General features: G+C 40.5%; 1 protein-coding gene across 1 annotated transcript in view; it reads right to left on the bottom strand.

Moving 5' to 3' along the window:
• Positions 1–3,349: 3,349 nt before the first annotated feature.
• The window catches only part of LOC103809702 (glycosyltransferase-like protein LARGE1), a gene marked incomplete at its 3' end in the record, with an annotated part of 139,196 nt that continues 126,732 nt past the window's right edge, over positions 3,350–15,813 (bottom strand). Inside the window, exon 6 of the mRNA XM_009082559.1 lies at positions 3,350–3,454. Within this exon, the coding sequence (XP_009080807.1) occupies positions 3,350–3,454 (105 nt within the window). The remainder of the gene's footprint in view (positions 3,455–15,813) is intronic.

Genomic DNA, 15,813 nt, shown 5'->3' with positions numbered 1-15,813 from the left:
ATCTGGTAGTTGCACTGTGGCAGTGTATTTTAGATGAGCCTCAAATCCTCAGGATGGTCTTCTGTAGACTAGAAGTCTGAAATCCCCTGGACCAAAGTTTTAGAAATGTTACCCTGGAACCCAAATTACAGACACAGATTCATCCTAAAGTTCCATTTGACAGGCATGGAGTCCATTCTCAACTGAGGTGGTTGGCACTGTTGCACTAAAGCCGAAGCCAGGGCTGATTCTCAGCAGCTGAGGAAGTGGCCTGAAGTCGTAACAGTCACCAGAAACTGCTTTTTAAAACTGTTCTCCACCATGATGGAAAGTATAAGGCAGACGAAGTACTAAAAGCTTTTAGGTTTAGAATTTCTTTGACAAGATACTTTTCTGAGGACTAAGATGACTGTTACTCCAGAAATGAACATCAAACGCTACAGTGCAATTCTGGAGCTGTCAGTTTAATATCTATAAAGAGAAAAATCCTAGTGTGTCTCAGGCCATACTTTCAAAAGCACAGTTTAGTCAGTGAAAGATAATTTAGGTTATGCAGCAAGAAAAGTGTGCTTTAACTAATGTATGAGGAATCTGTAAGAGTCAAACTCAGTGCAGCCAAGCCACATGGAGTAGATGATATAGAAAAGGAGTGAGGTACAGAAAAACCTAGGTAACCCTGTGGTACAGAAGGAATTGTACTTAAAATGGCTTGAGGGAGAGAATATTATGGCAAATAAAGAATGGTTCTTACTAAGAACATATTAAGCACTAATTAAATTGTCACTGAACCGACTTGAGTTTGGTCTGGTTTTCCTACAATTATATTATCATGGACTAAAGTATAACTTGGATTACCTGCCTGTGCAAATAAAGAAGAAGGATGAAAAACAACCAAATAAAATCTTCCCTTGAAAACCTGTATTAGCTGTCAGGAGATTTGGCCTGGGCACAGAGGAACAGGAGAACACACATGCTTACTGGTTTAAAGAACTAGCCGTGAAGGAACAAACACACCTTTGCCTTTAATGTATCTGCCTTCTGGGACTCTCCCAAACTATATGCTGTCCACAGTGGCTCAAATATAGAAAGGTAAGAGTGAAACAGAAACTGGGAGGAAGCAGTGAAAGAATTTTGACTTTGAGGGGTGCTTCTGCATCAAATCTGCCAGCGTGAGGTCTGGCTGAAGGGGCTCACATGAAAATTCCTTTCAACAGGATTGTATCCTCGGTTTGTAGTAAACACTCTCCCAAGTGCAAAAGCAAAGTCTGCCTAAGAGCTTCCCCCTGATCCAGCTTTCTTTAGCTCCTTAAAGTTTCAGGGTTTTGGAGACCCTTTTACTGTTCCTAAGTACAGCTCTAGGCACCTGAATTTCTGTGTCTTCCCTTTCCTGGTCCACTGTCTTTCACGAATGTTTTGCCTAGAGATATGGCCTCTCTTCTCTGTGCCCAACCACGTCTGGTTTTCTGAATCCTCCTTGGCCACAGTGTTGCATTCAGTGTCAATTATTAATTGACTGAACACACCAAACAAGCTTCAGTTTCACCTGATATTTCATCTTCCTTGAGAAATTTATCCAATCTCCGCTAGGTTACTGAGGCAAACAATGAATTCAATTAAGAAAATTATAGTAAAGGGTGCTGATTCTGTCAATAACATCATCTTCTACTTCTCAGAGGTTGCACTGTTTCACTCAGGGACCTCTTGTTCCGTGTACTTGAAAAAACAGCATTCCACTTCTTATGATCACTTGTCAATCTTCCATACATTATCTACCTTCTGGTTTTCTTCCTAAAAATGTTTTTCTAACTACAGTGATGTGTGAAGAAAGAAATGGTGAGGAGACTAAAATCATGGGCAGGATTATGGGATCATTCATGTCCTGGTAGGTTTGTATTGCTATAAGAATTAACAGATGCAATGTATGTGAAGGACTGCAATTATTTTTGCTTTCAGTGGAAGAATTCTGTGCTATACTGACATTCGGTATCCCTATAAACCATTTGGAACAGTAAGTTAAGACAATATAAATTAAAGCCTTACAGCATTTTTAAACACAATTGCATTTTAGATACTACTTATCATACATTTCTAGGTTATTCTAATGTTATGTGGTTGTGCCATTTCTCTCTGCCAGCATTAAAAAGGCAGAAAGGAGAAAGCAAAAGTGCAGCAGAAAGGAGGTAACTGTAACAGGTGGTCATCTCTGAGCAGAACAAAAGATACTGCTTTGTGGTATAACAGTGAACAGAATTGACATCAACAAGTTTAGTAGTGTTTAACATAAGCTTTCAGGTTTCAGGATAAACCCATGAAACTTAGCTCTGTCTCATGCTTTTTGTGGGCTGGGGAACAGGAGTGGGCAGACCTAGCCTTTATATTTGCAATTCTGGCAAATGAAGAACCAGGAAACAAACTTCTTCTGCCAAAGTCTTGTATCCACATCCATCTGTGTTCTGTTATTCTTTTGAATATTTTCACAGAACAGAGAAACTTTGCAGAGACTGAAATACAAATTCACAAAAACTAGTTGGATCCCCACAAATATACAAAGGAATGGAGAAATATAGATGACCCAACCACAACTTGTTCAATCCTTCTTCTAGTTAATCTGTTTAATTCAATCCAATACATTTCTGAGAGGCAAAACCATTATTATGGTGAATAATTTCCTGATAGTGCCGGGATATTTAAATGGTCTCATCTGTTCCAAATGGAAGCTTCACCATCTGTTCTGTCCTTTTATTACAAATAGAGAGGGAACCTAACTCCCTGCATCAGCATGGAAAGCCAAGCATCAAAATGATTTAGATATACGCGTGTATTCTTTATGCACCTGGTATGTTTTCTCACATACCATACACAAATCAGTGGGAAGACCTGTCTCTTGTAACCTAATAAATTCTCCAATCTAGTGCCTTTATTCCTTTCTTATGCCAGCAGAAATTGATGGTCAGTAGCCTGCATTTTATTAGGACAATTATGACCCTGTTGCTGTCCTGCAGGAGTTGTATCTTTATTGGGCTGACATTCTGTGATACCATTTACCTCTCTACAGAAAATGAGTCTCATTTCCTATTTATTCCCTCCTGCTCGGCTACATACACATCATCATGGACAGAAATATTGTAGGAAATGTGCTGAGGATGTGTCAGATTGCTGAAAAGTTCTGGTTTTCCCCCAAAGATGCCACACAATATTTCCTAACATCATGTAGAGAAGACTGGGAACTTCAAAATGCAGGACATTGCAGCACTTTAACTGTTTAAAAGACAAATTTATCTGTAGATTAGGAAGGGAGGTGCAAATTACCACACTCTCGATACCAGGAGAATGATTGCACACTTAATTAAAAGAAAATCCTCAGTCCTACCTGTGTTGTAGCCCCTCCCAAGTGCTGGCCAAGGCCGATGATTCTTCCAAAGGTTGCCCAAATACCAATCACTCTGGTTCTCCACTAAGCCAAGAACTTGCTGCCCTGGAAATGAGCAAATTGCAAGAAGATCATGAGACAAAAGATGGACAATCAATGGAAATCAAACAAGAAACCTAGAGAGGGACAACCAGTGGAAAGAGAAGGCAGAAGTTTGGGTGCTGCCTTCCTTTCATGCATTTGGAAGAAGCTGCTTATGTAACAGACAGCGAGTCTGGCACAGCAACTTCAGCACGGCTCATTTCATTCCTTCTCCCCTGGCTAGTCTGAGTAATTAAACACTGTGGGAACCTTTGTCATGCTGACAGAAATATATCACCCAGACAAATCTGAATGCTGCTAGATTTTGCAATACAATGATGGAGAATCCTCCTAGTGAGAAGTGTTGGTAAAATGATCATCTAATATGAAGATCTGTTCATACTCTGGTGGAGATAATATAATTGAAGAACAAGGCTCAGTATAACAAATTATTCTCTTCCCATGCACCTCCGTATTAGTTTCAGGGATTTTTTTTTTCTCACTCACAAAGGAAATCTCAGTTTGTTCAGAAAAAATAATGGATTCTAAGGGCTTACCTACATAAGAAAGTTGCACTGCTCTAATTTAAGAGAGTAATTCAAAAGCCGTTTAGGTAATCTGTGTGGAATGCTGCATAGAAATTATGATTTCAGATTTATTTCAGTTTAGCTTACATTGATTAGCAGCTGGCTTCAGCTAGGGTAAAACGTGTTTTAAAATCAAATGTGTCTAGAAGGTTTGCACTGCTTAAAAATAAACTGAAAAGTGAATGTTTGTATAGATAAGGACTTAATTATCTATCCTGAAATGTGCTGTGTAAAATGTAAATAAGAGAAGTGATTGAAAGAATGCTCTGGTGACAGAGGAGGAAGGGAAGGGGAAAAACTACATTAGGATCTAATAAGAGAAAGGAAAGGGAATAGTGTTTTGACAGAGGGCACTGAGACTGGTATTGGAAATTCTTTTGCAGCCTTTTAAGAAAGCAATTAAGCATCACACTTTGAAGGCCCATGTTCAAATCCCAGCGATGCTCAGGAAAGTGGGTGCATGGTCAGACCAGTGCACTGAAAGCGTTAAATGATCATTATGTGTTGTTTATGTTGGACCAATGATGTATTACTAAAATTTCAGTCTGGCCCAACACAAAGTTGGGCTTAGAAGCAACACATAAAGACAGAAGTGATTAGTTCAATTTTATAATTGGCTTGAAAGGTGATTGTGATACTCTCCTGTGGTCTCTGTAATTCGGTGGAACATCAGTAACCCCCACATGTATCTCCAACGCTGTTTCAGAGAGTGTGAGCAGCAGTGAGTGGCCAATGCTGATAACAAATAAATTAGAACACTCCGAAAGCATTCAGGGAGGGAACGGAAATCAATCTAAAAATAACCTTGAAAGATTACCAAGTCTGCTCCACACCACTTCAGGATCATCCTACTCTATCCTAATGACAACATGTCACTCCTCAGCAGACCTAATTTTCTAATGATGTCGCTCCTTTTCCATTATACATTATATATTATATATAGATTTAATTTTTCACATTATACTCCTTAAGTAATTTTTTAAAGAAGGTGGAAAATCTGGGGGAGAACAAAAGGATCATATAAAAGACCACCACACATTTATCATCCCATTGATGCTACTGAAAACTGGTAATATTAACAGAGTGCAATGCACAAGTGAATGAAGGAAATTACAAATTAGAGGCAAAGGTATCCTAAGCAACCAATGATTTGTTCATACAAACTATAGTATCTCTCAGCCTGTGAGATACATGGAACACACTAGACAGTACATGAGACACACAAGCCTTATATTGGGAGGAAATGTGAAAGGATCTCAACTGGTCTTAGGCAGAAAGAGCCTGAGAGACACAATTTAAACTAACACTTGTTGACTCCATGCTGGAAATCTGCCTGTTTTTTAGATCCACTCCCTTATGGTTGAGGTAGAATAAATCAAAATAAGAAACTAATATGGTTAGTAAAGATGAGAAAAAGAACCAATAAAAAATGCAGGTGCAGCTAGGCTGGAATGGATTGGCACAGCTGGTAGAAAGAGAGTGCTCCTGCCCAGCACATTTCACAACTCAGCAGTACACAGATCCTTCTCAGGATAGGATTGGTAACATCAAAAGAAATGTTAGAATTCCATTTGCAAGAAGCAGGTACTGAACTTCCTTACCATGCAGCATCAATCTGCTTTCATTATGTTAGCCCCATGAATTTCCCAACGTGCCACAGGGTTCAGCCTTTAAACTGATGACTAATAAAAAATGAACAAACCTTGCTGTTTGTTAATGGTTTTCCTTTCCCACTTGCCAGTCCAAAATCTCACTTCTGATAAGGTAGCCCTGGTACTTATTTCTCAGTTATTATTTCTCATGCCAAGATAAACTGAAAAGGCTCAGGAAATTATGTTTGCATTTATTTATTGCAGCTGTATAATTTCTTTCCCCTTTATCCTTTGATTTTTGAAGACACCAGAACAAATCCTGCTCTCACCAGTATTCCTTGAGGTTTCATACAGGACATGGATGAAGGCAGAAATTAACATCATGTAAGCTTGAGGGCTTAGATATATGTATCAGATAATGTGACTTATTGTGTATCAACTGAGCTGGAATAACTGCCTGTACATGTCCTTTTAGGTTGTTATGAAGCAGGATGTGTCAGCCAACACTCTTTAGTTTGCTCTTGCAGTGGCCTGGGAATGTGCACAAGTTAGCCTACCGTCCTAAGGTAGAACATCATGCAACTTGTCAGGCTGTTGTAACTCTTACGGGTGCATAAGGTCCTACCAGGCAGATATGATGGTTTGTCTCCCAAGCCACCTTGGAGGAAATTATGAAGATGTGCTTTGTATCTTCTCTGGTTATATTTCTGTTTTCTCTAGGCTGGTTCAGCCAAAGAAGAATATGTATTTATTTCCCTTTGATTTGTCTCTAGGATCTTGACTTATGGCAGAAGTAATTGGGAAACCAGAACTGCAGCTGCATAGCAAATATTAATGTAGCCAAAAACTGTTTTCATTCTCAACCAGCACAGGAAAAAAGAAAATATCTTCTGGAAGAAATTCCCCAAGCATTTTGATCTGAAGATATCAAAATAACCACATCTAAAGCTGTACAACCCTCCTCATTTTAAAGAATATAAAACAACGTGATACATAATACAGATGCATAATATATATCATATCTACCATGTTATTCTAAGTATCTAAAAGTTCAAACAAAAGAAAATCATGTTTTGTTCTTCCAATTTTGACCAAGTAAATTGGTCACTCAAAACTTCAACCATTTTTTTATATTAATGAATCATTGTGAGAATATCTGTCCAGTGTATCTGAGTCATTTGATCTAGTTATCTACTTTTACAAATGCTTTATGAAGTTATAGACACGAGGCAGTGGCCAAAGCAATGCATGGTGTGGAGCAGGCACAATGAATGCTGTTCTTGCTCACAGCTCTCTGAGCATCCAACAGCCCCAACCTATTCCTCTGCTGCTTTTCATGCCTTCCCTGCAAGGTGCCTCCAGCTCTAGGGACACTATCACCAGGTTCATTTCACCTCTGATCATACCTCAATCTGAATTCAGATTTTCTGGGGTGAAAGACTAAAGTTCCTTCCCACCACAGCATTTTGGAAAAGCCAAGCATAAAAGAGTTATGTGAGTTATTCTTCCAGCAGAGGAGAATACGGTGGTTGCCATAATGAATTCGAATGGCTCAGCATTCTGAGCTGCTGTTTCTTCTTCGTAAGAGTTATTAGAATAAGATACCATAACTAACAGCAAAAGCTCTATCATTTTCTGTTCTGGCCCTGCAGTTATGATTAAGTACACTCCTCTTACTCTCCGTTACTCCAGGCACAAGTTAGCTTATGAAAATTAAGCTGTCTTTCTTACTTCTTCATACATCACCACTAACAGCCAGACAACAGAAAACAAGGCTATGATTCTGGCATTTCCACAGTGAAAAATTATTGAGCAGACAGAATTACAGCTGGATTGCTAGGAACAGGGCTGTATGTTGCCTGGCTGTGGTACCAGACTACTCCAGAAGGCAGCTGCAGCTACAGCGTTTTGCACGGAACAGCTCCGACAGCTCTCGCACGATGAGAAGTGCTCGTCTCCTTGCAAAAGCTTAGCTGTTGCTGGGAAGAGGTTTCCATGGGAAAACAGATACTTCTGAACCTGACAACTCAATGCCTTTGATTCTGTTTTCACTTGGCAGATTTCTGGTGGCTCACGGTGGGGAATTCAGGCATTGAAGGGGACTCCAGATCTTAGCTCCCAGCTTCCAGTTGTGAAACTGATTTCTTGGATCAGGTCACAGAACAGCCCCTTGCTCGATTCTCCCTTAATAAAAACGGGTATAAGAATAACATTTTACCCCTCTTCCATTTTGCCTGTCTCACGTATTGCAGATGCAAGCCCTCTGAGGTAGCAACTGTGTGCTAGTTTCTACTGAAAGCATAAGAGCAGCAGCATGTGGCCAGGCTGAAGCTCCATCCAGCATGGTATTGTGTCTCCAGCAGCAGGGAGCAGCAGCTGTGCAATATGGAGCACCACAGTGCAGCTGTATGGTGGCACTTCGTAATAGTGGTCCTCTGGCTTCCAGTGACTCATAGCACATGACACATTTGAAGAAGTATCAGCTTTTATTTATGTTGAGTCTGGTATCTGCTAGTTTCATTTGGCCTGTGAACAATATTTTCCTATTGTGTCCTGATTTTTTTCCCAGTTTTAGAGAATACTGTATTCTGTACAGTCTATGGTAAAAAGGACCTTAACCTTAGCTCTTGCCCTGAGGTATTTCGTTATTGCAAACAATAAAAATAGCAGTAAAAAATTATAGTTATTACAACTACTTTGAACAGCTTCTTTAGTGAAAGCTTTTTTTTAAAAATTATTTTGAACCTGCAGTGGCTTTTACATGTCTCCAGTTCAATCACAGTAAGAGCAATTGACCCACAGCAAATGCTTTGTGTGAGTTGAATTTTCTGTGGCTCTCGGGACATCAGACTGTTTCCAGAAAGGGGAAAATAAAAAGGCATATTAGAGGGGGAGAAAGGGGCTGGGGTGCCACCTTCTGATGGCCAAAGGGTGAGCTGATATCACAGGAAAGATCCCTTTCGGTACACAGTCAGGACTAGTTGAATCTATACTGGTGCAGGGTTATTTTTTGCACAATTCAGAGTTAAAATCTTAGATTAATGCCCTTTCCCTCTTTTCTGCTTCTGCTGATTTCTTTTCATTTAGCCTTTAAACACCTTTCCTTTCTGAAATGTGTGAAGCCACATTCTGAGTTAGTATAAATCTGCATGACTTCAATGAAATTAGTGTACTTACACTGACTGATACCAACTGAATGCGTTGCACTTCACGTTAAGTCTTGCCTGGGAGTCTCACCCTTTCTTGATGGCCTTCCTGTCCCTGATCATACATTGGTTCATACAAAATATGTGGCTCCTAAAATCTTTCACTGCTCCTGCCACATCTCTCATCCACCTGTCCAGAACACTGTCAAGTTCAAGCTTTTCACCTGCACCATTGCTGCCCTTCGCAATTCCTGCCCTGTCTACATCAGTTCATGTTTCTTCCTGCTCCCAAGCTCATTCCTCTCTTCTACTGCCATGTTCTCTCTCATTCCTAAGACAGACACTGTCTTCTCATGCAACAAATGCCCTGACTTACCTCTGAAAACACATTTCAAGCACAAAAACTCTCAGTGCTTTACTCTATTCTTTCCTCTGATTCTTCCCCTCTACTCTACTCTCGTGAGACCCCCACCTGCAATACTGCATGCAGTTATGCTGTCCTCAACATAAGAAGGACATGGAACTGTTGGAGCAAGTCCAGAGGAGGCCACGAAGTTGCTAAGAGGACTGGGGCATCTCCCCTGTGAAGACAGGCTGAGGGAGTTGGGGCTGGAGAAGAGAAGACTGCATGGAGACCTCAGAGCAACTTTTCAAGATCTGAAGGGCCTACAAGGAGCTGGAGAGGGACTCTGGGTAAGGTACGGCAGTGACAGGACAAGGGGTAGTGGGTTCAAACTGAAGGAGGGGAAGTTTAGGTTAGATAGTAGAAAAAGGTTTTTTTCCTGGGAGGGTGGTGAGACGCTGGCACAGGTTGCCCAGGGAGGCTGTGGCTGCCCCAACCCTGGCAGTGTTCAAGGCCAGGCTGGATGATGCCTTGATCAACCCGGTCTGGTGAGAAGGTGTCCCTGCCCATGGCAGGGGGGTGGGACTAGATGATCTGTAAGGTCCATTCCAACCCTTACATTCTTTGATTGTATAAATTTTTTAGAAATTTTACCATGAATCCAGTGTAAAATACACACATGAAATCTTGTCTGTGAGTGCACCTATCCCCAGAAACAGAGTATGACATCTTCTTCTATGCCACTACAGTACAGGATACATTGAATACTTTCACCTCTACTGTGTATTTATTTCACAGGTGTGCATACACAGAACAGAGACATGCATGAGATTTGTATGTACTTATTCACATGTCTATACAAACGTACATGCATAAGTATGTCCAGATATGTGCGTGTAAATATATATAGGGAGGTATAGGAAAAGGCAGTCTCTGCTGTGAAGAACTTCTCTTTTACATGTGGAAATGCCAAGTTTCAGGGGAAAATGTCACCCACACAAAGTCAAAATTTTTAATTTGATATCTCATTTGCAATAAGTATGTTGCTGTTTCCCAACACCCATTAGTTCCTCTTAGTGGACTAACCACTCATGGAGAGAAACTGCATGGACAGTTATTAAGGAGCAGCTTAGATGAGAAGGAGGCCAAAGAGTAGCTCACTGAAGGTACTGCAGGACCATCTCAGAAGAGGAGGGGATGGCTCCACAGGAGCACCATGCTGGATAGCACACTGGTACCAGGAGAAGAAGAAAGGATACAGGCAGTGAATACCTGATAAGAAAGGAAGGTAAATACAGTACATCAAGGGCAAGGAAAGTCAAGATGAGTCAGGTTGACTCAGTGAAGAAAAAAAGGAGCTAGTGTAAGGAATAAAGGAAGACTCTGGCAATGTTGAGACAAGGATGTAAAGCAATGGTATCAGCTGACTTCTGGATGTACTCAGAGTGGTGATGTGACAAGGGCAAAAGAAGTTACAGCAACTGAGACTGGAGAAGAAGAGTAACTCATCAAGAGTCTGTACAGAGAGAAATGTGACAAGTGTTTTGTGTGTGGTATGAGGGAGGATTCAAAAGGCATACATAAAAGGTGATCAAGGGGATGAAGTATACAGAACTGGACTGAGAAAGGTTGGGGTAAAGAGCTAAATCTGTGATTCATCTTCATAAGGAAAGATGAAAGAATTAAATCAATCAAAAGAAGAAAATATATTGCGTTTCCACGCATCTTCTAGTGTCCTCCAAGGAGCTTGTTAGAAAAATTGAGAGGACAGTGAGGAGTCCAGCAAACCACAGCAAAGCCAGTAAATCTATCATTAATATTTTCAGTACTTTCATCTGCAGAATTTCAGAAAAATGGATTCTCAGCATCTGAGCCCAAGAGAGACAGTGTAGAAAAAATCTTTCCCTTTGGATCAAAACTTTCAGAAGTTTTCTATGACAATGGTTAGACTTCGTGTGCCCATGACACCAGGGCTCCTGTGCTGCCAGAAACTTAGGAAGAATTCAAAGATATTATGATTTGGACATGCACAGAAGTTTTTGTTTCTTTTCTACCTGGCATCCTACAAGGATAGGCTGAGAGAATTGGGCCTGTTCAGCCTCAAGAAGAGACGACTGCGAGGGGATCTCATCACTCTGTTGTCATGAAATGTGCTCTAGCATAGAGTCTGTGGAATAATGAGCTGACTGATGAAATGGTTGTGCAATTTGTAAGCTAGACCAGAAGAGATGCCCATACCAGCTTCATGTGCTGCTGAGCCAGTCCTTCCTCACCTCAGTTTTTATATTGCTGCTTACAGCACAAATTGTCCCAGCAGTAGAAGTGACATCTATTTAACAGTAATAGAAGACTTGACATGAACCCTTTCTAGCTGGTAAGTATTCTCTTCTAACCAGGCTGCAGAAGTCAGCAAGACACACTCACTGTTGTGACTACACACCTCTTTCTTATTCACACCACTGGCAGTGTAAAGATTGTGTGCAACAACAGTGCTTTTTCCTTATCACTGTCTCATTTTTAATTCATTCAATATAAATCCCCACACCCTTATAAAATAAAAAACTTTTTTTCTCTGAAATTAGCAAGATATCTGTGTGAACAAAGTCAATTCAAATCCACTACTTCTAATATTCAAGCACTGGTCTGAGAGAGAGGTCCCAGAGTTTCAGGAACACACAAACTAATAAAACCATGGCCTGAGTTTGTGCTGTGAAGGAATACATTTTCACTGAACAAGAAATGCTTTCTTTTTTGCTGCCAAAGATAATGCAACAAAACTGTCTTGGAGGAGCATGAGAAGAGCATGAAGGTAACTCTCCATGACTCTGCCTGTAATAAGTGCTCAAATTTTATAACGAGGATAAGGTCCCGATATGCACATTTTTGTTGGCACAAAACCCATCTCTGAACCACATCTCAGTAATGAGGAGCCAAGCAGCAGGTTGGAATTTCTAATCAACAAATCTCTTATGCAATGGCTTCCACTAGTAGCACTTTACTAAGGAGAGACCTCCTTACAGCAGGAGAAATTGAGACATACAATGATGGAGCAACATTTCCAAGGTCACCAGGGAGAGGGGCTGTCAACTATGAACAGGTGTCAACACTGGTGAGACCCAGAGCACTGAGTTTAGATATGAGAGACACAGTCCTTTATGGTAGCCTCGTGCCTAAACTGTCACTGTCAGTAATCATTTAGAAATTCCCACTCAGCTAGCCTTCCAAGCAGTTGTCAGCTCACTGGATCCAGTAATGGCTGAGTTTTGCCTTGCGGCATCCCTGAATGCTGCATTCTGCCCTGCCATAGATTTACTTTGGGTATATCCCTTGGGACTCCAGGTATGTCTCATCACTTTCCACTTGAGAGGTGCATATTTCAGCTGTAGGAATGTAAACCTTAAGCTGTCCCTGTTAACTGCACAATCTTAATTCAGATTCACCCCAGGTAACAGAGGTTAGAAGCAGTTTGGTCTTCATTTTTGCTCTGTAAAGCTGGACAACACCACTGCTTCACTACACTTCATCAGGTTTCAGTGATCGTTGTTTGAGATAGTTGGAATAGCAAACTTGTCTATTAGCAATGAATTAGAGATAGAAAGTGAGAGCTGTTCATGGAAACTGTGCATTGCTTCCTACTTCCTACTTCTGGTTATTTATCATATATAAGCAGCAAGATTTTAAATGCCCTTTCTTTTTATCTAGAAGGAGCAAATTTTTGAACTTGATGGACACACCAGGAATGTTTGCAAGCAAGAAATCAGGAGGCATGTATCATGAGTACTTTTCTGAGAATCAGAGAAACCCTAGAATGTAGGAGCAGTGGCAGAAAAAACCCAAACCCAACATGGACAAAATGAAAAGGATTAGTTTTCTGGCGACAAGTAAAAAAAATCCCAACCCAAAACAGAAATGAAAAAGGGCTCTATTTAATAGAAAAGGGCTGTAGCCATCCACTTAAATGTGAAAAAGGTTGCCAGGTTATTCTATGTGGTGTTGAAATCCAATGATGTTGACATTATTTTTCCCCTTTGTTGGGTTCAGTTCTGTTAAAAAAAATAAATAAACAAGCTCTGCATTTCCCTTTGGAATGTTTCCAGATGAAAATCCAGGAGTTGCCTCTTCAGGAGACACAGATTGCAGGAAGATGCTGCTACCTGCCTAGCACTTCTTGCCAATGCTATTAATGGCACTTACTATACTGACAATTGGTTTGTGTAAACAGCTCACTTTATCCTTTTAATTATGGGCTTCAAGACAGGTTAGAGCTCACAAACATTACCGCTAAGAATTATTTATGCATCAGGAGTATCAGATGGTAAGATGACACAGCAAACATTTATTCACACCTAATGATTAAGCACAATTAAACCTGTATCAGGAATTATGGTAGAGCTCTGATACCAAACAACAATCTGCTGATTTTCGTCTTGAGCCTACAGAAGAAGGCTTCTGCCTGATACTACAAAACCATGGCTGTACCAGAAGCCTCATGCTTTAGTGATGAGCTTGAGAGGCTTGGGACCTGTTCCTTGTTCTTATGTTGACCAGCTGTGCAATCACAGATGGGTCACCTCTTTGTTGAGCTGCAGTGTCTCTAACTAGGGCATGATTCTACGGTCAGGACAAACAGTGGATGTGGATGTAAGAAGAAAAGAACAACCTGGAGAACAGAATGGAAAATTTTATCCTGACAGTGTTGCAAATTATTTTGTCAGCAAGAGATGGAGCCCAGCAAATACCTAATAAACGTGCAGAAAATTGCTCTTATATCTGAACACAGCCATTCTTTCTCTATGTCCTTCTCTGTCTTTTAGCCCATACCCTGGAGACATCTGGATTTACAGGGTAAAGTGGTTGAGATGTTCTCTTGCTGAAAATGTGTCTACTTGTAAATTCAACTTGAAATCATATATAGCATTGACTCAGTTCTGCCAGCATGTAATAACCCTGTCCAATACTATGGAGTCAAGATTGGCACAATGATAAAATTATGAAGCCACCTTGAGCTCAATTTGAACTCAGTACCTTGAGCTCCAAGATTAAATAGTACAGTATGTCTTACGGACTGCTAGCAAGTGTTAGTTTACTTTCTTAGTTTATGGCTGTTTACTACATGTATGACACATTTTACTACCATGACAACAAAGTAGTTAATAGCCCTGATGGAGGATCTACTAAGGCTTGGAAAAAGCAATAAACCCCTCTCATTCTTCAGTTCTTCAGGTTTTAGGATGTTTAACACAAGTCCACCTCAACACTGACATTTCCCTTTCTTCCCTGTTAATTAGCTTAGTACTGAGTGATTCCTGTTCTTCTGAAGAACCTGTGAGCAAAGCGGAAGAAGGCTGACTCAGCTGAGTAAAAGGATAAAACCTGGTGTTATTAACATCAGCTTAAGCTCCTTCTTCCTCTCTGTTGTTTAATTATTTAGTTAGTGCAGGTCAGGCTTTAATTGAGACAAACAGATGAAAAATGTGAACCCAACAGTACACAGAAAGTACAGACTTTTACCACACAGCCCTGAGTCAGAGAGTCTTTAAAGTCCAAAAGCAAAGAGGTGAGAGACTAGCAGAAGGTGCCAGTTTCATTAAGTAGATCTGTTGATGATAATGGGAAGAAAGGGCAAGACTTGCTGTCCACTGAAATGCAACAACTCCCATAATGTATTCTGCACATCATAATAGCTCAAGCCTTTAATATTTCATTCATTGATTTTATTGTCAAATGAAAAGGTACTTGTTCCACGTGGCATTTAGTGAGACAGATGGGGAGAGACCCAGAGTTCATTACTGGGAGTTTGCTTGCTGGATAATGTTGACATTACATGGACATAAAGCAAAAGGAGTGCAGAAGTCTACTGGTCCTAATGTTTAGAAAAGTCTTTTTCATTCCCTTCCTGGAAGCTGAAGAACTCTGCACGTGGTCAGACTGCAGAGTGCCTTGCATGTCATCTGCATCTGTGAAAAAGCATCACTCAAACTTCTCACACAAGTGCTTTGAGATAAGCTCTCTCAGCCTTGGGTTCAGCTTCAGCGTGGACTGCTGTTTTCTGCTATGGGAAGAGAGAAGACCAAAAAAGAAACCTATGAACTATCAAACTTTCTGGCATTCAGTTTGAAGGAAATATTCTGCACTGTGCTTACACAACTGAGGGGACATACATCTATTCAACTGAGCTTAACCTCTTCAGCCTAAGTAGCAAATACCCTCAGACAAACCTTGGAAATGTGTTTATTGATACTAGATACTTACAAGTGGTCGCAATAATTGAGAGGCAAAGAAAAGCTCAGAGTTCCTCTTAGCCACAGAAATAAGTGTACAGAAAAACAAAACACCAGAAAGGAGGAAACACTGCAGGACAACCTGCTTGCTGTAGAAGCTAAGAGAATACTGAAACGATGTTGGTGAGAAAAAACACTCCAAATCTTGCTCTCTGAAAAGAACTAGAGGAGGCAAATGCAAAAAAGTTAAAACAGTTTTTGGAAAATCCAGAACTTCCCCTCTCAGAGAAGTATCTTCTTTATTTAAATACCAGATTGTGATCATTGCTGCTTCTTATTCTTCTCTTTCTGGCCTTGCTGATTTTGTGTTCCTGGTGCACAGCAGCATGGCCTCACCAAGAAGCTGCCTGCAGCCAGGTGTCACAGATACTTCTTTAACCAATAGAAGTTGTTTCAAATCCTTACAGCCTAAAGAAGAGCCTGCAAGCAAGCCA

This window comes from Acanthisitta chloris, unplaced genomic scaffold, assembly GCF_000695815.1.
Source record: "Acanthisitta chloris isolate BGI_N310 unplaced genomic scaffold, ASM69581v1 scaffold11089, whole genome shotgun sequence".
Classification (NCBI taxonomy): domain Eukaryota; kingdom Metazoa; phylum Chordata; class Aves; order Passeriformes; family Acanthisittidae; genus Acanthisitta; species Acanthisitta chloris.
Note: the sequence above shows the minus strand (reverse complement) of the source record. Positions and strands in the feature narration are given on the sequence as shown.